The following is a 26,992-nucleotide window of genomic DNA, read 5'->3' as shown; positions in this document are numbered from 1 at the left end:
AACTAAATTGGGAAAATTAAATTTAGGGAATTCCACAGAAATAGTTCAACTGCTTTTAAGGGAAAATTTTATATATTCACAGAAGATGTACTACATGTCTTCAGGACTTCTAGGGCAGCATACAGAAGAAAAGAATACCAATAAAATAGGAGGGGCTTAACATTTAAGAAATTCAAAATCATTCAATATATTTAAAAAAATTTAGTATTTTATCTGGAGAGAACTATCTCAGTTATTTATATTTGTAATACTCAAATATACTAACATTTTTATTTTGTAATGATTCTTTTCAACTTTGTAGATCAAATGTACGCTTATAGATCATGAGACTCTGTTAAAGCCTTTCTTAAAAGATAAAAGGATTTTTCTTTTACAAAAGTTAGAAACTAAACTTAGGAATGAGAAGTTGGACATCTAAAGTGGCCCTAATGTACATGATAGGGAAAGTTCTTGTCATCCTGCTCTAAACCACTTTGGGGCACAGTAATTCCCTGGTTAATCAAGAATTAACAGAACAAGAAATAAAAGGACTAACCAGCTTCATGGAGAAATCCTTCACTGAGAATTCCAGCTGAGGGAACTATAATCTCATTATCACTAAAAAAATTTTATCTTAACACTAACTATTTTAAAGAGACGGAATTTAGAAAGATATGTAACAACAAAATTGCTTTAGTCTTAAGGCTCAGTGACAAAAGATATTTAATGCTTTCCAGTACTATTCAAAGATTCGTTGGCAGATTCAACAAAAAGGAGTAAAATACTGTTTTGTCAAATACATACACTGAAGTAATTGGCAAACAGTAAAACTGTGCATGGGGGGCTTCCCTGGTGGCACAGTGGTTGAGAGTCCACCTGCCGATGCAGGGGACACGGGTTCGTGCCCCGGTCCAAGAAGATCCCACATGCTGCGGAACGGCTGGACCCGTGAGCCATGGCCGCTGAGCCTGTGCGTCCGGAGCCTGTGCTCCGCAACGGGAGAGGCCACAACAGTGAGAGGGCCACGTACCGAAAAAAAAAAAAAAACTGTGCATGTATATTCTAAGCACAATCCTTGAAAATAAATCCAAGTCAAGAATAATGAAATCAAAAAACAAACAAAAACCGCACAGCTGTATGGTCACAGAAAAACCTGTATGACTGTTTGCAGCATTATTATTCATAAAAGCCAAAAAGTGGAAAAAATCCAAATGTCCTTCAACTGATGAATGCGTAAATGAAATGCAGTATATCCATATATATCCATATAGTATATCCACATAGTGGAATATCATTCAGTAATAAAAAATGAATCACTGATACAGACTACGACACGGATGAATCTTAAAAATATTATGCTGAGTGAAAGAAGCCAGACACAAAAGAACACATATCGTATGATTCCATTTTTATGAAATTCCAAAACAGGCAAATCTATAAAGAGGGAAAGTAGATTAGTGATTGCCTCAGGCTGGGGAGAATGGGGGAGATCAGGAGTGATTGCTCATGGGAACAAGGTTTCTTTTTGGGGTGATGAAAATGTTCTAAAACTTGACTGTGGTAATGATTGCACAACTCTGTGAATATATTAAAAAACCATGAATTGTACACTTAAAATGGGTGAACCGTATGAATGTGAATTATATCTCAATAAAGCTGTTTTAAAAATAGTAACGTAACACACTCTTAGAAATAAATATTCATGAAATTCATTATCAAATTTCATTTCATGCTCTGTGTCCTTAGCCACTTAAAACAACCTGAGTTTGCTCCTTTTGTTCTTAAGAGGATGAAATGAGTACTTTCTATAATTAAACTCTTTTGTATATTGTTAACATAAATTACTAAAAACCAAAACGAGACATTGTTTAGGAAGTTATGGAACAAACACTGTAATGAAAATTCAGAGTAAAGTCTTCCTTAAGCAAGTATCTCTAAAGTTTTAGAAAGCATTTTCTGTGCACATGCTTATATTTCAGTGTTTAAAATTACCTTTTTTTTAGGTAGTATATTCCATATAGGTTAGGAATTTAATGCTACTGAATAAAAGGTCTATCTACCGTCTTAGAAGAAACAAAAGTTAGGTTGTAATCTATATAAATATATAAAGCGTAAAGCATAATAGAGTTGGAGGCAGTGCCTAACACAAAGAGTAAAATCGATATATTGTCATTAATAAAAATAAATCCTAGGCTACTCATCACACATTTCTAACAAAATAAAGACTCAAAACACTTTGTGTGCTTTCAAATGAAAGCATAGGCTTTGCAAAATACTTATGACCCCATTCTCATCACTTTCAAGTGGATTACTGTGGTAAATTGAGGTGTTTTCCCAAAAGGGGAAAAAAATGAAGCTAATTAATATTCATTAGTTCCTCGATTCAAACACCAAATATCTATTCTTACCTAATAGGAAATGATATGGCAATCAGACTGTTTATTTGATGGCCAAATTCCCATTTATTAGTTAAGAGTATTTGTTTTGTTAATTTCTGATATATTTATTCTATCATGTTCTGTGATATTTCGTTTTGTTCTTATCTAGACAGTTTGTTCTGTGACTTATTTAATTTGGTTCTTATCTAAACATTTACTTTCAACATATCTGCCTGGACCAACTTATCATTTTTATTTTTGAAAGTAGAATGTCTTCCTAAAAGGATACCTTGAGCCACAAGCTGGTCATGTGAGGCTTCAGGGAGAGGCGCCGTGCAGGGCACTAGCGGCTGAAATTCAGCACTTGCCGACGAAGCTGCCACCTGGGGATCAGTAAAGAAAATCATTCTATACTCCGAACAGTCACTCGTTAACATTACTAATTGGAAAATGAAACACGAGCACATATATACAAGATATCCTTGAACAAAAAGGTATATTACAAAAGTACACTAGTTCGCATAACTGGAAAATACTCCATATCTCAAGAGTTAAAACAGTGTTTTGAATGGCATTTTCTACTTCTTCTTATAGGACCTGTTACAGTTTATACAAATCAGTAACTCAAAGGAGCACAGTTTTGATCTGAAGCCCATCTAGAGTTTAAGGTCCTGATAAAGCCTCTTCCCACTTACGCTGAAATGTTGAAAGGCTAAAAAAAAAAAACTACTTTATAATTTGTTGTGTCCTTCGAGATATTTTGCACTTCTTAATTCATAATAAAAGGGTTTTTTAAAGTTTCAAATGGCACACACAAATTGTAATAGTGCCTCTAAAAGAATCAGCAGAAGTATTAAAAGATTGTTCTCTACCTCTCCCCATGTCACAAATGAACTGTTTTTAAAAATTAGGCAATATCTGACATTGTTCTTCAGAATACATTTTTTGGAGACATTAAACATAACAGAAATTCTGTAGAAAACAAACACAATTTCACACACAGGTTTACCAATGAGCAGGCTGTAAAAGCCTTAAAACTGAAAAAGCCCAAACTGATGTCAAGTAACTCATATGTGGAAAATACTGTATCTTCCCATCAATTTTCTTTTCTCTGAGACAGCATGAACTTTCCATACTTGGATAAGCTCCAGGCCCGTGCATGTACACAGGTAAGCTGTCAACAGAACTTATGAATCAACCCTACCACAAACCCAGATACTGTACAGCTCACAATATTTGCGTATTGATTACATATCTATTCTAACACTTAAAGTAGGTTACCTTAGACTTGATATAACAGGATGAAAACAAAACCCAAGGTTATTTTCATTTGCAGTTTCTGACAGTAAAGAGAATATAAATTTGAAGAAAATGGCACATGAAATTAATACATAGTTTTAAAAAATCCCTCTTTCAACTTAGGACCTCAATCACCTCTCACCACTTCAAGTATGACATTACAGTAATAAGAAATAAGTGACAGAAGCTGTAGCCAAAAAAGTAAGCTAAGCACGTGAAGTCATCTAAAAATGAAGGCTGGATAAATCTCAGTCTAAAGAAATCACTCATAAATAAGCATGTATAAAATGCCTTATTTGATATAACATTAGATCTACATAACAGGGAAAAAAAACCTAAAGACATTTTAAAAATTATATTTACCTACAATTGGTTATAAGAGATGTGTTTAAAAAAAAAAAACAGTTCCTGTCAATAGACATCCAGATAACTTTTAGCGTGTGAAGCAACAAGCACACACGGAGACTGACATCACAACCGTGCAGGAGCTGATGAACGAGCCTGGCTCCTGCCACAAGCTCCCTCGGTTACACAAGAAAATTTAAGAGGACAAGGATGCCGGAATCCTTTATCTTTTCACTGAACACTCTTTCAGTTGGCAAACACTCAAGCAGTCCCCACTACTGATGAAAACAGAGATAGCATTCACTGCAGGAAAAGAGCTTCTGAGGGCCGCTAAATACCTGGCTCATGAGAACGCTAAGCTGCCATTCGTGACCAAGGTCAGGCATTAAACACCATGATCGTCCTCTGTATAGTCCAAGGAAGGGACACACAAAGTTTGAAAATATGGTTTTAGAAAGCATCTAATGGCTGCATTATAACTTACCCCATATGGCTGAGAAAACACAAGAACTTCTTTCTATAGCAATATACTGTGTTTTAAAAATTGATTAGGGGTGATTTATATTTCCACTAGCCTATCTATATTTTTTTAATTTGCTATATTAACATATTTCTATTTTAATAAATAAAGGTAAAAAAGTATTAAGCTGACTTGCTCTACTACTATGCTCAAATCCTGCTTGCTTGAAAATAACCTTCAATGGACACTCATTTGATTATATTTAATAATACACATCAATACATAAATGTATTGTCATCCTGTTCTATAAAATAACTTTTAACTACCATCAAATAAATGTAATTCATCTTTCTCTAATGTCCTTTGTAATGCTTCATGACATTTTACCTTGCTGAAATGTCTTTATATCTTTACAGCTGTTATCTCTTATCTCTTCAAATCCAAAACCGGACTTGGCTCTCCTGGCTAACCCCACCTGGTTACATCAGGAATCAAACTTCAGCCTTCTTCCCACCCTCAAAACAACCCCATCTTGCATCTTCTGAATATCTAAGGCATTCAGTACCACACAGCTTGGCGTTCAGCTATTTCCTAATTATGCTTTATGTTCTCAAGTAGCCTTTCAAACCTCAGAAGTGGGTACTGAATTCTAAGACATATTTGAGTATCTTTTTAGTTCCTTGCAAATGTGTACATAATACAAAAAAGGGATTGACCCTTTAAAGCCCATTTCAATTGCCACTTCTTACACAAAATCACTGCCTATTTCATCATTCCTTCTAATCTAAGCTCACTGCACCCTGACTGTAACATCTATTTCGGGACTGATCACATCTTGCTCTGTAGTGAAGGAGCAAAACATCATGGCCAACGACCTGGGCTCTAGAGCCAAACACAATTCTGGATTCAAATAACGCTCCACCAGTTAGCAGCGCTGGAACCTTACACAAGACACTTATTCATTCCATGCCTTAATCTCTTCTTCTGTAAAACAGTAAAATGATTATCAATTTTTTAAAGACTAAGAGGACCCATGAGGAAAATTTCTCATAAATGTTTAAATAAACTTAAAGTAAAATCAGTTTTCCTTAAATTAGTGCTCAAGGAAGTTTGAAAGAATCACATATTTCACAAAGAAAAGCTCAAAAGCAAATGACCCACATTTCCTCTTTTTTGATAACTGATAAAACAAATTTTAAAAAATACAGACATAATTCTGCTCAAGAGCAGCAGAAAAGATCAAATTTTGTTTTTAAAGCTGTTGCTACAAACTGGTTTGTCCTAGGCATAAACACCTATCTAGTTTGGGTATTTCTGACAAGTAGAAATGTGATCTCAGGAGGAAAAACAACTGATACCTGACCCCTCCCCTGGGGAAGGAGACACTGAGTTGAGGGAAGCCATCTCTGAAAAGGCATTTATTTACCATGGCAACACCCCCAAGGTAACAATGACACTCCTTACTCTACCTATAATTTCCAAAACATACAAGTCATAATCAACTAAACTAATATTCATTAGATAACACCATTAAAGTCCCTAATGTGGCATTAACAACACAGAAAAGATAATGATCCAGCAACAGCACACTGGATGATACGACCCATATCAAAAGACAGTGCTTTCCTCAGAAAGACAAAGTGGAAAGACAAACCAATCAACAAATTGTATCTTTTCTCAATTCTGGGAGACATACAAAATAATGATATTAATAACAAGATAAACTCATTAGCAAGATTTACATCCACTCAACTGATACCTCAATTTGTAACTTCAACATTTTCTTATACCTGAGAAAGTATTAGTTGGTCTGGGTACTGACAGTTTAGGTTTAAAGTAATACTGGTATAAGGGCTTCCCTGGTGGTGCAGTGGTTAAGAATCCACCTGCCAATGCAGGGGACACAGGTTTGATCCCTGGTCCGGGAAGATTCCACATGCTGCGGAGCAACTATGCCCATGTGCCACAACTACTGAGCCTGCACTCTAGAGCCCGTGAGGCACAACTACTGGGCCCGCAAGCCACAACTACTGAGCCCGAGCACCACAACTATTGAAGCCCGTGAGCCTAGAGCCCATGCTCCGCAACAAGAAAAGCCGCTGCAATGAGAAGCCTGCACACCATGACAAAGAGTAGCCCCCGCTCGCCGCAACTAGGGAAAGCCCGCACACAGCAACAAAGACCCAATGCAGCCAAAAATAAAGAAAGAAAAAAAGAAATTTAAAGTAATGGTATAAGGAATAAACTCTCCATATTTGTCTCCTGCTGGAAAAAAGATACATAGTATATCTCATATGGTAAAGAAAACATGACAATTCGTAGAACTGGGGTAATTAGATTAATTTTTGTGAATAAAAGTCACCAATTCAGTGAGTAATTCACCAATACCAAAACTCTTCTGTTTGGAAACCAAAAAAGAAAGAAAAAAGTTGACTGTAAAAATTCTAACAGGTAATACTAATCTTTTGAGGAACTACAAGAAGGTAAATCTTACATAAGACTATATATATGAATTCTTAAAAAAAAAACAGATTTCACTGGTATGTATTTCTAAAAGTCTATGTGATATCCTAACATAAACAAGTTAAAGACTTTTGCATTAATAGATGTGCTTCTATTTTAATAATGATTATAATAAGTGACATATTTACAAAGTGTTTCTTGGAAAATCTAGTAGCTTAATCTGTAAGATTTATATATTATTATAAAATAGAGAAATGCAAAAGTTTGATTTGCTTTTGTTTTTTGTATGTAAGTTTCCTTGTATAGAATAAATATAACTTGGGGACTTCCCTGGTGGTGCAGTGGTTAAGGATCCGCCTGCCAATGCAGGGGACATGGGTTTGAGCCCTGGTCCAGGAAGATCCCACATGCCGCGGAGCAACTAAGCCCGTGTGCCACAACTACCGAGCCTGCACTCTAGAGCCCGTAAGCCACAACTACTGAGCCCGCGTGCCACAACTACTGAAGCCCGCGCTCCGTAACAAGAGAAGCCACCGCAATGAGAAGCCCACACACTGCAACGAAGGGTAGCTCCCACTCGCCGCAACTAGAGAAAACCCGCGCGCAGCAACAAAAACCCAACACAGCCAAAAGTTAATTAAAAAATAAATGTAACTTGATATCTACAAAATAGCTAACTCAAAAGTTATTTACAGCAATTTCTATTTACTGCATACCTACTATAAGCAAAGAACTGAAGAATGTACAAAGATTTCAAAGTTAGTCTACAGCCCTTTAAACAAACAGGGTAACCTAAGAAGAATTATTTTTAAGCACATATTAACGCTGTACTTCTGTGAACTAAATAACCAATTAATACAATCCCCTTTAGCATTGAATCATATAATTATTTCTCTTATTGAGACAAAGATACACACTATTTCTAGCTTGCAAAAGAAAGCATGACATCTAGTGGAACTGGAGTAATTATTCTGTTTTTCTCAATAAAGGTTCAATTTAGCACTAAACATAAACTCTTCTGAGTCTAGAGGGAAAAAAAAAAAAAGTCTCTTAAAACTTAGCAAAAAGTACCAGTCTCTTGAGAAACTGTAGGAGGTGAATCTTATTAATGCCTGTTTAATTATTTAATTCTCATATTATTTTTGCTCCTGGAAGCAGTGGTGTCGAGGCTCTGCCTTCCTAATAGGTTCTACAACACAGTATATTGTTCCAAAAATACATTGCAATGCTTTCCAGTTGAGAATGATTTTGTATGCTTATAAAACAAATGAAACCTAGCATGTCATTATTTAGAAATAATTAGTGTCTCAAACTTTTTAGAACAAAGCACCTTATAAATAAAAAAAAAAAGGAAGAAAGGCAGGCAGGTGTACATAAATTTCAGGTATTTCAGATAATCAAGACAAGCTTCTATTTGATGCAAGCATTTAGAAATGTGTTTAAAATCATTAGTACCACACTGGAATCATCTGAATGGATCAACAACATTCTTCAAACTGCCTTGTCCTTAAGCAAAATTTCAGGGTAATCAAGCATTACTAATCACATGGGATTTGTTCTCTTTTTCTACTACTACTGATAAACATTTTAAAACTTTTGAACTTCTGGTTCTATCAAAAAAGGTAGGAAAGAGGTTGAAAATTCATCTAAAAGGATATTCAGTGCACTTATTTGAGCAAAACAGACACTAGTTCTGCTATAGACGGCACTTCAAATAAATCACAGTTGTTGTGGTCATAACCTTGTATTTCACATCCATTCTTATCCCTCCACTATGTAAATTCAAATTTTTTCAGAAATTCAAAATGCAGCACTTATGCGTTCTTTGGAAGTACCATTGTTTCCAAAGTGGAGAGAGAACTTGGATCTCGATCTTGACTGGACATCCGAGATGGAGCCCTCCAAAACTTGAATGAGTCATCTAAACCTGTGACAACAAGAAAACTGTCAACGTGAATAGCCTTCTGGGCACTGTAACGATTAACAGAAAGAATACTCCTTACATGAAACCAATCCAGAACTAAAGAAGTGTGAAGGAAGTGTGCCTAATTTTTATTATTCTTAATTAATTTATATATACAGCATGTTTCACAAAAAAATTTAAAACAATTAGTTGACTGCGCTTTAGTTTAATCTAACACAATTTAGCAAGAGCACCAGCTCCCAAACTTCAAAGTGCAGAAGAATCATAAAGGGCTTGTTAAAGTAGTTTCCTGAATCCTATTCCCAGAGATTCCATTCCCCAAGTCAAGGTCGGGGGTGGCGTAAATCTGCATTTCTAACAAGCTGGAAGCAGATGTCAGTGCTGCTGGTTCAAGGGCCATGCTTCCAGTAACACAGATACAGAGAAATCCAAACAATTAAAGTGGTCACTTTCCTCACAGGGACATTTGTTTAGAATGTTCAAAAACTTCATTAAATGTCATTCTCCTCTTAATGCCTCCAAGAAGTGAGCAGAAAAGTGAACTAGAAATTTACATTTAAGTATTTCAGGGTAAGGGAACTTCATGTTTGCAGTTTACTCTTAAATGGCTCAGAAAAAAATATATATATATGTATATATGCATATAAATAAATATATTTCACTTATACGCACATACATACACATGGTATAGGAGGGCAAATATAGTAAAATGTTAACATTTGGGAATTCTTTGTCCTATTCTTGTACCTTTTCTGTGGGAAATTATGTCAAGATTTTTTAACATTACTTTAAAATTTTAAAATTTTTTATTATTTTATATTTATTTTTATCTTAAAATCATTTTTATTCTTACTATTAAATTATCATTTATTATTATGAGACATAATTATCATTTATATGCGCTAAGGTCTTATACTTAGGAAATCCAAGAGAATCTACAAACAAGTAGAAATGAAAAGATTTCAGCATATATTTTGATAAATGAGTAACATTCCAAAAAACAAATAGCTTTTCAATATATTAGCAAAACAAATTAGAAAATTTAGTAGGAAAGGTCTCATTCTTGTTTGCCTGGGAAGAACCTTCCAAAAATTTAAGACATTAATAGAGGAAAAAACTGTAAAACTTTACTAAAGGGCATGAAATAACTTATGAAACATTAGTAAGATGTCAAAAACGGTTTCCATGAAGAATTTATAAAATAGAAAAATGTTTAGGCAATGTTTAGTGAAAGGAGGAAATACAAAAATGTACATAAGATATGAACACAATTATGTAAAACAAACAAGAGCTATACAGAGAAAGAAGACTGGAAGAAAATACACTGTAAGGTAACAAAGGCAACCTCTGGGTAATGGGACTAGAGAATGTTTTCCTGTGTACTTTTCATTATTTTTCAAATATTTTGTAACAAACACAAAGGTTTTTAACAGTTTAAGAAATGTTACATTTTATTAAAAATATAAATATAATATTCTTACCATTTAAGTCATTGCCTTCAGAAGTTCCATTAAGAGCAGAACAATTCAAATCAAACGTATACCGTCCCAGGTAACAATGTTTTACCATCTGATTCAAATGTTCATAAAAATGGCAGTGGTACAAAAGAGCCTGAAGGGCAGGTTTTCCTATGAGCGACAGGCCAGAGTCCTCATCATGGACACAGGGGCCCTGTAGGAAAAGAGGGGGAGACAGTGATTTATCACTTAATTTCTTCAAAAAGACCCACGTCTCCCCACATTCCCCTCAACGAAACAAATGGGTCCCAGATGTGACCATTCTCCTTTCACCTGCCCGTCTTTCCCCACATACACCAGCCTGACCCAGGCAGAGGACTTCACAGGACTCCAGGTCTCTGCTGCCTAAAAATCCACTGAAGGCAGAAGGCTGATCTAGTCGCTCTCTTGAGGGGCTAGAATGAAAAGCCTGATATCCACAGTAAAATCTGTTTGCCACTTTACTTCCCACTGAATTAACCCTTCTTCCAAGGGAATTCCTTGCATACATGCATGCATGCGTGCAAACACACACACACACACACACACACACACACACACACACACACACACCTTCCAGCAGGAGGCTGAGAAGGATCTGCCATTGCAAAATTTTAATCTCTTTGCACTTTTTTTCAAATAATTTTTTGCACTGTCACTACTTTTCCTGGAATATCCAAATGGCAAAAATCAAGCAAGCCATTAAAAGTATGCAAAGGATCGGTTTAAAGTATGCAAATAACCACATCATTAGTTTATAAATATTTCTCTTTTTTGGAAAATGATAATCAATATAGTTAAGACTTTTCAAACAGACCATAATAGAGAGAAAAATAAAAGATAGAAAATCGAAATCTAAGTGCCAACAGGAAAGGTCTGGTCAAAGCCTATTCAAAGTTTACCATTAACTGAAATTTGCATACGTGCCCCTTCTCTCATGCCTCCTGGTCACCAAGGAAAGATGGATATTAAAACTTACTATCCAGGAAGATAAAGTAATAGTTAAACGTACAATTACAGTTAAAGATATAATTACATTAAGAAGATTATTTCCATTAACCCTTCTCTTTAAGAATATTATTAAAATTAAATGTCTTACTTCAATATTAAATACTTTTTATTTTTATGAATTTGTTATTGTTGTGTTCTAATAAACCTACCCAACACTGTGAGCTTTACTCTTTACAAATAGAGCAATTTACTTGTCCAAGAAGGAATAAGACTCTTTAATGAGCAGTCACAGACGCTGGTCACCGTGTTAACTTTAAATCCGGAGCTTGAGAAGTGGCAGGCGAAACAGAGAGGAGTACATGAACAGGGTCACGTGGCTCCCGTTTGTGAACCAGGTGCACATTTCAGGCAATGTGGCCCTTTCGTGCATTACTTTATTTAAATATCTAGGACAAAGTAATTCATCCAAAGCCACAGAGCCAATCCTAACATTCAAAATGTTCTATCTTTTAAGCAACTTATAGCATTCATAAATGTAAAAAGCACACATGAGATCTGCAATAGTTGCTTAACATCACAAATTAAAGCCCCCATTATATTGATTCCAGGAAGGACCAACAACCAAGAGGAGAATTAAAAATAATTCAGCAAAGGTTACTAGCTTAATTGCAGCTGTGTAACATACCCCAATAAATCAATAAAATAAAATTATTAAACAAAGTACCACAAACACTATTTTTTAATTTATTTCATAATAATACTAAGAATAATTTTCAAATATTTTATTATACATATTATATAAAATTATTCAAAATTTTTTCTTGTGCAAAATTGTGTCTATATAATTGTTTCCTGGATGAGTTAACAGCCACAGTCCAAATTAACAAAGGTTTAGCCACAAATACATGAAAGAATGTAAACTGTATAAATGCTGAAAACAAGTTCCTCAAGAGTTCTTAAATCTGCTGATTCTTTATTCGGTAAAGGCCCACTGAGGCTGATGGTTTCACCACGTGCTAGAAGGAGAAGTGTTACAAACCCACTGTCTTCTAAAATCCATCTTTTCTTTAGTTACAAATATTTTCAAAGTGAGAAATTACACACGTAAATATGATGCAGAACTATAGTAGTTATTCTATAAATATGTATAATTATCATGGTATATAATTGACATAATATTCACCCTTTAATTAATATATTTTAAAAATTCATTTTTTTCTCTAGTTCTTACTAATATAAAAAGAAAAAAGATTTAGAAAATAAAGATAACAAAAGAAGTCATAAAAGACATAAATTTAAATCAACCTAGTAAAGTTTAGAACCTGACTTTTTTTCTTCGCCTATAAGTCACAGTGAAAATTATTTGGCCTACCAAGATTGAAAAAGTTAAACTAATTCTGATATGAACAAAAAAATTAATATCCCAGAATTTAAAGACCAGGAGATAGAAAAGATAAGGAGCAGAATATTAATTCAAGAGGCCTAATATAAGACTCATATAATTTCTAGAAAAATAAAGAAAGTCATTTTAAAATAAATAAATATGAAAAAAAATTGTCAGAGCCAAAAGAAATAGAACATCTATGTCTCCAAATTAAGGAGCTTAATAAATATCAAGCAAGAGAAATGAAAAAAAGACATAGAATCATAAAACTCTAGAACATTAAAGACAAAGTGAAGATAGTAAAAGAAAAAGTCATCCATAAAGAGGTAAAAAGAATCAGATGGAAAAATTCTGAAGAGTGCCGGCATGCGCTCCCTCTTTCGTTTTGCCTCGTTGCAGCCGAGAAAGCAACATGGGTCACCAGCAGCTCTACAGGAGCCATCCGAGAAAATTCGGCCAGGGTTCTCACTCTTGCTGCGTTTGCTTAAACCAGCACAGTCTGATCCAGAAACATGGCCTCAATAAGTGCCGCCAGTGTTTCCCAGTATGCGAAGGACATCGGCTTCATTAAGTTGGACTAAGTGTGAACTTCTTGAATGGGTCATCAAGCATATCTACTTTCCTCAGAAACAATACTAACTCTCTGTATATAAATAAAAATGTTAAAACTTAAAAAAAAAAAAAAGAATCAGATGGGTATCCAACTTCTCATCCGTAGCACGAGATGTTAGAAGACAGTGGAGCAAAATTCTTATGAGGAATGATTTCAGCCTAATACCTAGTAGCCCAAACTATCAATCCAGTGCAATTTAAATACATTTTCAAACAAACAAGAACTCAGAAGTTTGTCACTCATGCATTTGTTTTTAGGTAGGAATACAATTATTTTGAGGATGCTTACTAGGAAAGGGGATTCTAACTGAAGAGAAAGGATGATTAAGAGCTTAGAAAAACTTGAGCTATGATATGGACTCACAATGCAAGAAAAAAAATTAACAGAAACTCCAAGGGCAAAAAAATCACCCAACGCCCAAATCAAGTTTTTAAATCACACACACACACACACACACACACACACACACACACACACACACAAATACCAGGAAAGTTTTCCTCTGAGTGCCAGAGGGGTCATAGCCCTGGAAGCATAGATAAGGAAGTGTAACAACAGCCCAACAAATAATGGCTCTGTAGCAAATTACTAGTTTTCACTTTTTAGAATCAACTTATAGATATAAGGAGGCTGTAGAAGAGAATCTAACCATAATCAGCCTTCACAAAGTAAAAGTAGAGATGAAACTGGCAAAGATTGGCAGTAGAAGTGGGGGACGAGATACCAGTAAAAGGAACAACTTAGCCACATCTTACCTTCTAAATGGGGGCGGGCAAGAGATATGACCCATAGGTAAGAAGACCAGAAACAGCAGGGGTGACCAGGGGAGAAACTAAGACCACTAACAGAACTATATTGGCAGGACATTGTTTAAGTGAGCTAAATCCTATGTATTGACACAGTAAAGGAACAAACATACTGTATTACTGCAAACACACTATTTAGAGACAGGAAGGTAACTACCTGAAGAATTAAAATCAGTAGGAGGTAAAGCTGTCTCTGTGAATGAAGAAGGTAAAGAATTTCAGTATAAGCTGTATTAGCTTTTTTAACCATATATATTCATTACTTGAAAAAAATAATTTATTCTAAAAATTCAAACATTTCACTCAAAATATTTTTAAATTTCTCAAACAAAACCAGATGGTCTGGAATATGTACATATTACATAACCATTATTTATTTTTTATTTGATTTATTTTAGCTAAGCATTTAGCCTGAATCCCCAATCTCCACGTGCCAGAGCTTCCTAGTAGCAATGGCACATTATCAACAGAGCTTTAATCACAGCAGTGAAGCCAAGTCCAGCATAAGCGCAAAAGATGGTGTGGCTCAGGCTTTCCACACATGACTAATGTACAAGGGCCAGAACAATGAAGCCTTTCACGCATGTACTAGGCTTCGCTCCATAGATTCATCAGTAATTGATGGGGCTGTCTTCTGGTAAAGTGGGGAAATCAGCACAGTCTAATTGCTCTGTCTCAGGACGTCTATATCCTTACCAGCCTTGCCCTCAGGTGAGCGCTCGGGCTGCCAGATCATCTGCAAAAATTGCCAGGGAGAGCTGAGAAGGGCAGTATGCAAAGAAAGAAAACTCTTCAAATCACCAAGAGCCATAACAAATAAGTTTGCAAAGAAAACAGCAATTATGTCATAGAATACTCCGATTAATTTGAAAATATTGATCTCAAGGATGCAATAAGCTACAATATTACATTTAAGACATTTTACTCCTAGTGTCACAGTACTAACATACCCATTAGCTATGATTCAAAAGCAAACAAAATTGCATGTAAGAAGAATGGAGAATATTTTCAAGAAGAAAAAGGAATTATTTTGATACATAACAAATTTTTAAAATGCTATAATGTAATGCAGAGATTGAAAAAAATGACCCTAGTTACATAAGAAATCCCTAACTGCATATAAATTATGAATATAGTTAAAATGGTATTGTTTCTCTGACACCAAGTACTTAGCATTTTGTGAAATCAATACTCATAATGATCCATGATGAACACATTAGAAGATGAAAAATATGCATTGATAATTATAACATCAAATATGAAAACGATACATACTACAACTATAAATGAGTCGGCCATCTCTCTACAACACATATAAACACATATGCAGACAGTCTAGCTATGTCCACTGAGAGTGTATAGAAGCAAAGACCCCTCCCTCGGAGCAACGAGCATATCTAGAACTCATTTCTATATACATTCTCCATTGAAAGAAATCAGGGCTCTTTGAGCAAATATCTGATTCCAGGGTGGCGCTGGGAAAGTCAAGAACATCTTGCTATGCCAGGAAGTAAACAAGTACTCAAAGGTTGATAAAGACATGCTAAAAGGATATAGGAGTCTTTGTGAAGGAAGTCCTCCTAGCCAAATCTGAAACAATTTGAACATCTAAATAAATAATGATAGAAAGAGATCATAATCCATGAAACATACTAAGAATCCTTGAGTCCATACTGGTGTAAATAAATAAGTGAATAAATAAATAAGAAAGGAAGGCTCTTCCTTACAGTAAAATGTAATTAATGTGGAAGAAATAATGGAATTAGAAAATCATCATTTGGCAACCATTCTGTAATAACTGCTTCAGACAAGAAGCACAACTGGAAGTTAAAACTAATAAAAGTTGATGAGAAATAGATATTTTACAGTCTCAAAGCACCTCCTGGCAAAAGGAAAAATTTTAAGTCCACAACGGAGAAAACAGACCAACTCTACCTCAACCAAGTAAGCAAGGTTAATATCACCAGCAATGGACAAAGAGATAGCCTATCTGCTGATATAATACAATAAGAAGCACAGAGCACTTCTGTGGCTTTTCTGCCAAAAATGCATAACCTGAATCAAATTCTGAGGAAACAGACAAACCTAATTAAAGAATATTACAAAAACTAAATAGACTATGCTCTTCAAAAATGCCAAGGTCATAAATGTTAAAGATTTAGGAACTATTTTAGATGAAAGAAACTAAATAGACATGACAGCTATATGCAACATGTATTCCTAAATTGGATCCTAGATCCTGACTGTCTTCTTTTTGTTTGTTTTCTATGAAGGACAGTAGTGGGACAATTGGAAAAATTTGAATACTTTCCACATTTTGATAATTATTATAGTGATTCTGTAAGAGAATGTCCTTGTTTTTAGGAAACTCACAGTTAACTATTTAGGGAAAATAGAAGTATATGTCTGCAACTGTCAAATAGTTCAGAAAAAAGACACTAGGTAGAGCTAAAGCAAATATGGTAAAATTATAACATTTGGGGAATCTGGGTGAAGGGGATATAAAAACTGCTATACTGTTTCTGCAACTTGCATTTAAGTCGAATTTTTTTTTTAAATAAAATTTAAAAAATAAAATAAAATATATGTGCCAACTCCTCTCACAAACATGGAAAGGAATGAAAGCATTAACAAGTGTATTTACACCACAAACTGACATCTCATTATATTACTTAAGTGCATGAAATTACCTTTACATTTAAATCTGTGACACCATTTTCAAGGGAAAGAACAACTTTAATATTGTAAAAAGTACACATAAGCTACCATGAGCATATATAAAACACTGTAGTAATGTTCTCTTGGTAGAACACTGTCTTCCCCCCACAGGCCATAAGCCCCAGAGCACTAAGTCAGATCATCTGTGAATCCCCAACATTTAAATACTCAACAAACATTTAGAGAAATGAACTGAAACAAACTACACAGATAATCCCTATCTAACAGATTTCTTGTTATAATCAACTCTAAGATTCCATTCTGGTTGTTAAAGTTGCTGGGATATGGATTTGTGACATTAGTTCTCAAACTAAACCCAGAAACAGAATCTTCCACATCCAGGAATACTAAATCCAAGTCAGACTCTAGGAAACCAGTTTACAAGACGCTGCACAGCTGGGAACACAACATAGTTGAGGGTCCCTTGGACACTAATTCTGTTTTCCCTCCCTAAGAGAGGAATGTAGCCTTGAACAAAGAAAGGCCATTATTATAAACGCTGCTGTTAAAAAACAGAATAGAAAAGGTCTGTGATGCCCCGAGGACCAACGCACCAGGAACGGGGCCCTATGAGGGCTGCTGGGCGCCCAGGGAAGCTGCGCTGAGAGGCTCTTTACCTGTTCCTACTCCTCGTGACCGCCCACTCCCAGTGCGCTTCTGTATCCATGGAAATCCAAATGGGAATTTCACTACAAAAAGTAAGACCTGATTTTCAACTTTATTTACTTAGCAACATCAAGAAGACTAACGGGATAAATGGAATGATTTGCACATCTCTACGCATTAGCAAAGACGGATAGAGGACCACTCTCTGTGGATGGGGCTGGGAGAAACATTTTTTTTTAATATTAAAAACATGGTCCTGAAATACACATTCCACCTAGGAAGATTAAGTTAAATAGTAAGAAATATGCAAGGCAGTAAAGGTAATATATGAGAAGAACCTAATTTAATGGTATAGACATTAAATGCTAGTATCTTTCAGAGAAGAGGAAGATTAAGATGGATTGTAGCAGTTGGTGAAAGTATTTTTTTTAAAATACTTTCTTTAAATTAAAAAAAGTTTTATTGTACAACACACGGAATATAGCCAATATTTTATAATAACTATAAATATAATTTAAGCTCTAAAAACTGTGGATTACTATGTTGTACACCTGAAACTTATATTGTATATCAACTATACCTCAATTTAAAAAAAGAAAAAATAGTTTGCAAATGAAGTAAACGTTATCCAAAAGCCCCTTGAAAACACTGCTAAATTTTGGTAGCCTTATAAATAGACTAAGAAAAAGAAAAATTATAAGCTAAATCTTAAAACTTAAGGAAGAACTAAATTTTTATAAAATTTATAACTTTAATAAATTAAATATTCCTTTCAAACCCCCCCAAAATGTTTTAAGTGACTTATGCCTTACCTTGTTCCAGAAAAGATTTAAGCCCTATTACAAGGAAAGGTAAATTATAACATGAAAAGTACACCAGAAATGAAAGAAAAACAAAAGGTATGTAAACAGTGGAACCAGCTAAAAAGTATCTACCACATTTGATAAGAGAGCACTAAACTTAACAACAAAAGGAAACCCGGCCAGTTATATAACTCATAATTTATTTATGCAAATGATTCCCACTCAGAAGTACAATTTCAATACTAACATGAAATAGAAATCTAGACCTGCTGTGTGGGGAAAGAATTGGGACAGAGGTAATAATCTTAAAGCAAACACTGCAGAACACCCAGTGGAACAAGAGTGTTAAGGGCATCAACTCAGACTTCAGGCACCAAGACAAAGTGCAAAGCAGTAAAAGCAGTTCTCTTTGTAAAATATTATTAATCAAATATCTACCTCAACCAAAATAAAATATTTACAAAGCTTCTATATACTAGTGCTACTTCCTGCTCTATCCTCCCAAACACTGCAAAACGTACACCAAGGCAAGTAAATGAAACATCTTATTGAATAAGATTATTACTCATCGTTCTACCAAAGACAGTTTTAATTTTAAATTACTGAAAAAGTAGCACCTTCTTTCTGGCTGTAGTAAACTAGCAAAGGTCACAACTTCTTGGAGATCATAAAATTCCATTATCTAGGCCTCCCTGGTGGCGCAGTGGTTGAGAGTCCGCCTGCCGATGCAGGGGACACGGGTTCATGCCCCAGTCCGGGAAGATCCCACATGCCGTGGAGCGGCTGGGCCCGTGAGCCATGGCCGCTGAGCCTGCGCGTCCGGAGCCTGTGCTCCGCAACAGAAGAGGCCACAACAGTGAGAGGCCCGCGTACCGCAAAAAAAAAAAAAAAAAAATCCATTATCTATATTTGAAGAATATCTTCCTCCCTTACTAGAGCAGCTGTTTCCACTTTGGGATTTAAAGTACCACTAAACTTTCTAAAAATTGGGGGACATATACTAGATTACCAACTATTTTATACTACCAAGTGAGGATACTTAAAAAATAATAAGCAAAAGCAAATTTAAAAAAGAGAGGAAGAAAATGTGAGTTTATTAAAAATACACAAAAAAATAGACTGATTTTCCTAATTTTGCTTAAGACTAGTAGAAGTTTCATCATCAAGTACTATTTTGGATTAGAGCGGCTCTCAAATATTTTTGATTATGGCCAACATAGGTGAAGCAAAAGACTCTAAAAGCATACTTAAACCACTGTTTTCAACTTTTTTAGTAGAAAATTAATTCTGTGATGAAGAACTGGAAAATAACAAAATCAAAAAGCTGCACTAAGCATGTCACCAGTAGCAAAAAGGAGCTGTATACTATTTAACTTACTAGAAAAAAATGTGAACTTCTACACATGGTTTTATATTATAATGTCCCAAGAGCTTTAATAGAACCCAGAAAACTTATCACTCTTGCCTTTATATTTATTTCAATAATTTAAAAAAAACTCACTGGCAGTACATCACAAAGGTTATAGTATACAAATGTCACTACTTCAACAATGGGAGTAGAGATCATTTGCATTTGAGCCAAAAATAACATTTTTAAATGTAGTTATTGGATAACAGGCATCAAAACCACTACACTGTTAATATAAATATTAATCCTGTGTAGACTTTTCTAATTTGTCTCCTATGGTTTTATTACAACACAGACTGTGAATAACAACCAGCATCAGAAGGCACGTTAAACAAATTAAAGGAGCCAGTGGACAAGCAGCCTGGGATTTTCAATAATTGGCAGCATTAAACTGGGTTTGCAAAGTTTGGAAAAGTGAAGCTTCCAAGAGTTAAATGAGATCCAGGCCACCAGGATTCAGGCTCTAGGTGACTGCCCCAAAAGCTGCCCTCACTACAGCTCAACTAGATTCAGTAACTCCTCCAAATATATTCTAACGAAAACTTAAAAAGAAACCTTAGATCTTATCTAAGATCCTGGGGGGTGAGATGCAACAGTGTGATAAATATGCACGTATAGGATGAGGACATATGGATAAAGACATGGGTAGAAAAAAAGCATGTCTCATTTGCCCCAGGTGAGCACTTTTCTATCCTCCAAATCACCTAAAAAGCAGTAGGCTATAAAAAAAAAGGTTAGGTAAAACTATCTACTGACTTGTCGTTCAGAACATGATACAAAAAATTAATCTAATAGAAAGCAAAGAAAGATAAATTATGACTCAGTGTACTTACCCAGAAAAGAAAAAAAGAAGTTAACATCAATGCATATTTAACTACAAACAAATTTGTTTATTATTATTAAATTAGAGAGACAGTAAGGTGAGTGCGAAAGAGAAACTGCCTGGACTGAAAGCAGAAGGGTGTGATTTAGGGCCAACTACTTAAACCTGCTGTGCTAAATTTTCTTAATCTAAAAAATGAGGATAATAATGGTTCATAACTCAAACCATTACACAAGCTGATATTTGTTATGTTTCTAGACGAGTGCCTAGTACATAGTAAACATGTCAGTGATTATTATTTCTGTTTAAAATTATTTTTAACACCACAGAGAAGAATTTGTAAATCTGATCAAGCATAAAAAAAAGTCTACATTCTCTTTCAAGAGGTCCTGTTGGCTTGTATAAAGTTTCATCAGTAAGGAAATATATACATATATAATATATATATATATATATATATATATATATATATGCTGAAACTTTATCATCACTTAATCTCAAATATCTACTAGGTTGATAATTGTTTAAAGTCACCTACCTGCCAAGTATAACCCTTTATGATTTCTGAAGGCATTGGAATTACAAGGAGATTTTGAAAAATAAATGCAGCCTGAAATTAAAGGAAAAAAATGTCAATACTGCCATCTTGTTGTCATGTCTGAAATAACCAATATAGTGTTATTCAATAACAAAAAAGCATATCCCTGGTCAGCTGCACATGCTGAGAGGTCATTATGAGAACTCCCCATTGCCCTTCCTGTTAGGTGATGACATAGTAGTGGGGGAAACTACTTCACCAGGAAAGATATTTTTTCCTATTTCAGAATTTTGCCTTTCCAAAAATGATCTGTAAACCATAAACTGTTCTGGTAGTATTTAAGAAATCTACTTCATGTTTCTATTATCCTCCTACAGATCATATACACACACCTTTCTCCCCATCTCTTTCTTCCTCTCTCATACAAGCTCCTCCCAATAAAAAACTGCTAACTAGAAATACAAACGACAAATGTCCAACTTAACCTCCTAGGTCCTGAAGATGGTCAAATTAAAAAATCATACTAATTATGAACACTGATTATCTATTTAGTGAAAGATTATAACGGGAGAATAACCAGAGTAACAGAGGGGATCCAAAGGGAGTAAAATTTTCAACCACCTTAACTGGAAGCCAGTAGACAGTCTTTAAAGTTGTTAAATCAAGAGGAAGCTACAAGTTTAAGCATTATTATTAAAAAAAAACAAACAATAAGAAAACTACAGCCTTTGGATTTTGAAACTGGAAACTGGCTAATGGTGGGCCCAGGAGCTGCTGTTTTCTTTACAAGCCTCTAAGCATTATTTGATTACTGTTCTTAAAATGGTCTGCATCAATCATCACTTTGATAAAAGCAGCAGTAAAGAAAATAACAAACTATTTAGAAAGAATTAAAATAGCATTTACTTTTCCTCTTACATGTTATATAATAAATACTACAGAGTATTTTGACAGCCCCTTATCTTAAGTAAAGCTTTATAAACTTAAACACTGAGATCATATAAAAGTAATTTCTTTTCCTGTGAACTACTTTTCAATGTGTAATAAAATAGAAGAGTCCATTTAAAATGCACTGAATTCTGCTTTGATCTTTCAGAGTAAAGGACTCCTGTTCTGACTGTGAATCAATACCATTTTGTTCTCTATAACCATTTCATTTCAGTTGTTCGCAGGTCAAAGAGACAACAGTCAGTGGTGAGCCCACGGTGTTGAACAGGGAGTATGGTTCCTAAGAACTACCACAACAGGTCTCTGAGGGAAAACGGGTGGGGCTAAACAGACAGGCCTACCTCCCGGCGTACCATGCTACACTCCGACTGGTCCAGAAGAATGTTCACCACGGTTCCCCAGAGCCCACCAGAAATGTTTTGACAACTGTTTGCTAAGGCCACACAGCCAGTTTCAAGGGTAGTCAGTGCCGATCCTAATCCCAGTGAAGTGAACCTCACCTGTTCAAATTAGAGAAAACGTTGTGAAACCAAAGAACCCGATTTCACAACATGAATTCTCAATTTTTCTGGTACATAAAATATCACATTTTTATGACACTGTCTTGACGATCCTAAATTATAAGATACTTAAAGAATACTGTCCTATAAGTTTATGAGCGAATAAAACTCCTATTCCATGATTTAAGAAAAGTAATAATATAGGTTATAAAAGCTAAATAAAAGCAAATGTCACAAAAAGTCAAAACCAGCTATAAGACTAAAAATTATAGTTCAAAAGTCTTTTTCTAGGGAAAGCATAGGGTGCTTACGTATCTTTCATGAACATGATTCTTGTTTATTTCTCATTTTTAAGAGGATACTATTATTTTGTTCCACGTTCCTTAATTTTTCAGTGTTTCTTTCAAACAAATGGTTTTAAATTCTTTGAAACTTCTTTTCAAACAGAAGTAATTGAATTATCTTTTTATAAGGTACTTAGTATTTTCCCCAAAATTCTTTTAAAAGAAAAATGTTTCAAAAGAGATTGACATGGTGTAATGTTTGCCATAGTACCCCCACTGCTCAAGCTACGTATCGGGTGAACTTGTGAATTTTGATTTCAGAACAGAGTTTCACCCTGTTACCACAGGGTAACAAACGGCAATGCAGTCATAAGGCAGTCAAGCACCAAGTCCAAGTTCAATGTGGCTCGAGAATGTATCTCTAGCTGTTAACAGCACTATATTATATACACAAAAATTTGCTAAGAGGGTAGATCTTATGGTAAGTGTTCTAATCACAAAAACAAGCAGTAAGAGGACAGAAGAAACTTCTGTAGGTGAAGGATATGTTTATGGCATTCAATCTGGTGATGTATATTTCAGGGCTGTATACTTATCTCCAAATTCATGAAGTTGTACACATTAAATAGGTACAGCTTTTTGTATGTCAATCATATCTCAATAAAGTGGTTTAAAAAAATCAAATCAGTAGACAAATGGCTAAAACTGGAAAATTCATTAATATAAAACGCTGCACTGAAATGATACTACTCTATTACATGACACTCAAAAGTCACTTGGCCGCTATCCTTCTGAACTGTTTAAAAATGGCTGGACTTCTCCAATAATATTTTGCTGTTCTTTATAAAACTGATAGATTCTATAATAGTTCCTTTCTTACTATTTTTAATCGGGACTCTGAATCTTACTGAATAGGGGGTGCCATGAACTGAATTATGTACCCCCAAAATTCATATGTTGAAGCCCTAACTCCTAATGTATTTGAGGAGAGGGCTTTTAGAAGATAATTAAGGTTAAATGAGACCATGAGGATTGGGTCCTAATCTGATAGGATTGGTGGCCTTATAAGAAGAGGAGGAGAGAAAAGGTCATATGAGCATGCAATGAAAAGGGAACCATCTGAAAGCCAGAAAGAGTCCTCACCAAACTTGACCATGTGGGTGGGCACTCTGATCTTCACGTCCAGCCTCCAGACGTGTGAGAAAATAAATTTCTTTGTTCAAGCTACCTAGTCTATGGTGTTTTATTATGCAGCCCAAACTGACCAAGACAGGGGGTAAATATAGCTTAAGGTATAGCACTAAAATAACCTCATTTTGGAAAATATGAACAAGTATATGCATACATGTTTTGTTTCATTTGTTCTTTAATCTACACATAATGGGCTCGATTTTCCTTCGCACTGACCTCTGGGTCTCGGTCAACCCACAACGGAATCAACCAAGCTAATCCCTGTTGAGTGGTAGCATGTTCTTCACTGTGACTACCCAAAGGCAAGAACCAAAGTGACATCCACTCCTAGAATGAAAAAAAGGGAACAGAAACACATCATGTACATTTCTAAGGATAAAACAGAGTTCAAAATAACTGAATTTTTAAAAATCAAAACAAAGTAAAAATATGCTTAAGACTTGGTTTTAATTCATTATTTAGCCAACACAAGGCAAACAACAATCTCAGCTCCTCCTTAAAAAGTTATACATAACAATTTTTCTTCAGAACAGCTACTTTCCCCATGATTTAGATAAAACATAGTTCTCTAGTGCATGCAGATTTCAATCAAAATAAACTTAAAATAAAATTCAGATTTGTGTAATATACAGCTTCTAAGAAACATCTTTGACAAAAATCATTTTTGTCTCCTAAAAAGACAAGTCAAAAGACATTTTCCTAGAGTAAACATATAGGCTTGAAACGTGTTAGACACAGCACATTCCCTTTCTAGCAACTGTGGGAAGACAGACAGCTTTGAAAGCTCTCACCGAGCTCTGGGCCTGGGCCATCATCTCATGGGATAAGTGAAGCAAGCAGAGAACCGTGCTCTTTGTGACACCTTTTCCCATGAAGGACATAGCATTTCCTCCACGCTCCACATAAAAAGAAGTAATGACCTGAAAAACAAATGCAAACAATTTTGTGGCAGCTTTACTCTTAGTGGCTAAATATATACCTTTCTACTGACTTGTCTGAATTGAAACCTAACCACATAAAGTATATTATAATATTCTTAGTTTATACATTTAAAAGTGGTTAAGAAGGTAAATTTTATGTTATGTGTATTTCACCACAATTAAAACAAACATTCTTAGTTTAAATTGTTTTCCTTTGGAATTTGTACAAAAAATGTGTAGTATCCTCCTAGATTTTGTGATTTAAAATATGCTCGTAACATTCTTCAAATGTTATAGTATCCTTTAAGTAAAAGAGTTTATTTTATAAATACCTTGTTGAAAAGTATACTTAGAAATTGCTAGCTATATAAAACTCTTACTAACTACCAGATTTAGGCTAAGTTTTCTGGAAGTATGGTTTGAATGTAAATGGACATTTACATTTCTAAGCGATCTTAGATTCCTACTCCATATTTAAGCATATATTTATTACTTAAATCATTGCCTGTCAACTTTTTCTCTCCCACATACCTGAGGGCTTTAACACATTTCCATCAGTAACAACAAAAGAAATGTTTCTTATCTGAAGCTATTATGCCCTTATCTGAGAAGCTGAATCAGAATGAACATGGGGAGTTAGCACAGTAAGCCATTTTGTCTTATAACAGAGACTACTTTTTAGTTTGGATTCTTTTTAGCTCATGCAGCAAAGAAGATTAGTTTAAAAAAAATGGCATAAATATAAATCACATTAGGCACAGCTTATTTAACAAAAGCAATTTATTCGTAAGATAACTTGGGGATTTTGACTTAAATTAGAATTTTCATAAACCAAGTAACTGTATAGTATGTCTGAAAATGAAACAGTTTGGCCAGGGGTTAACAACTACAGGTGACTGCTACAGGAGCCCTGCTCTACTATTCTTTCTGCCTATGTATATGTTTAAGGTTTTTATAATTAAAAGTTTAAAACTTTAAGGGACTATTTTAGAAGAGATCCAAATGATCAAGTCTTTATTATCTTCCTATATGTCACTGGAGAGAGCTATATTGTCATGGTTTAGGTTCTAGCTTAAAAGGGATAAGTCAAGAACGTTGATATTATCTCCTTTCAACTTACCGTCAGATCCCTGGAATTATACTTCATATATAATTTTTAAGGCTTTATTTATCATAGTTTATTCACCTATCATAATGAATCATGCTTAGTCTAAAAGTCTCATTTCCCAACCACAAAAGGCAAATACTGCATTCAAATTTCACTGTGCAGAAACAAAATATCTAATAATGAATTACAACTCCCATCTGAAAAGGAATCAGCTTTAATTACTGAGAAACTATGAAGCAAATCATTTGGACCAACAATGGCTTGTTTCAATGTCCAGTTACATGAGCATTACTTTATTCTCTAAAAGATCAATTTAGCCAGTAGTAAAATAAAGAAACCTGTTTAGCTAGCTAAGTAAGCAGAAGGACCCAAGTAAGATTTAATAGGACTCCAACACAATTTCTAACAAAAGTGACAGATTTTTTTCATATTATTTTCCTGTCATTTAATGTAAAGACATAAAGATTTTCTTCCCAAGATGTTATATGAAGCATAATATGTACTCCTCTGTTTATACCAAATAAAGATTTGTTATCAGGTTTTCATAACAGTGAAACATTATAAAACAAGCATCACACCTTATATCTATTCCTTAGCTAATAAACTGTATTGATTTTTATTACCTCAAAGACAACTGAGCTTAAAATGACAGTATTGTCTTTTTTCCCCCCGACTTCTTACTGAGAACTAAGCCTTTTTGTTCTCCAATAACATAGAAAGCTCATTTTAATTTCAGGTATTTGAAACACAGGTGTGATCTGAAGTCTCTCCTGTTACACAATTTTACAAACAAAAGTACTTCTGAGGGTTTCTAAATATAAACAATGTAACACTTTTTCAATTACTGCTGTAGTAGGTCCTCACATATCCCTGATCTGAAACAGATAAAAATCACTTAATAGAGGAGATGTGTTCCAAAAGGTTTATAAATGGAGTATTTATAAATCACATTACAAATAATGCTATAAATTAGGTACTTGTAGACTGAATTATATTAAATGCATTGGAGGAGCTTATTTCTTAAAAAACATTATGGTAAGTTTTTAG

At 34.7% G+C, this 26,992-nt stretch overlaps 1 protein-coding gene and 1 pseudogene across 7 annotated transcripts in view; one reads left to right on the top strand and one right to left on the bottom strand.

Moving 5' to 3' along the window:
* Positions 1–26,992, bottom strand: part of RTTN (rotatin) — a 137,332-nt gene that overhangs the window by 41,387 nt on the left and 68,953 nt on the right. For all 7 annotated transcript variants that reach the window (XR_003794500.1, XM_029229393.1, XM_029229433.1 and 4 more), the window contains 7 exons: positions 24,709–24,837; positions 24,134–24,244; positions 22,284–22,442; positions 20,995–21,066; positions 10,330–10,519; positions 8,760–8,851; positions 2,647–2,740 (listed from right to left, as the gene is read on the bottom strand). Coding sequence is in view for 6 of the 7 variants with exons in the window: in XM_029229393.1 (XP_029085226.1) it covers positions 2,647–2,740; positions 8,760–8,851; positions 10,330–10,519; positions 20,995–21,066; positions 22,284–22,442; positions 24,134–24,244; positions 24,709–24,837 (847 nt within the window). In the remaining variant the exon portion in view is untranslated. The remainder of the gene's footprint in view (positions 1–2,646; positions 2,741–8,759; positions 8,852–10,329; positions 10,520–20,994; positions 21,067–22,283; positions 22,443–24,133; positions 24,245–24,708; positions 24,838–26,992) is intronic.
* Positions 13,075–13,260, top strand: LOC114899066 (annotated as a pseudogene).

Source organism: Monodon monoceros, unplaced genomic scaffold (genome assembly GCF_005190385.1).
Source record: "Monodon monoceros isolate NGI ecotype Baffin Bay Population unplaced genomic scaffold, NGI_Narwhal_1 Super_Scaffold_1, whole genome shotgun sequence".
NCBI classification, from domain to species: domain Eukaryota; kingdom Metazoa; phylum Chordata; class Mammalia; order Artiodactyla; family Monodontidae; genus Monodon; species Monodon monoceros.
Note: the sequence above shows the minus strand (reverse complement) of the source record. Positions and strands in the feature narration are given on the sequence as shown.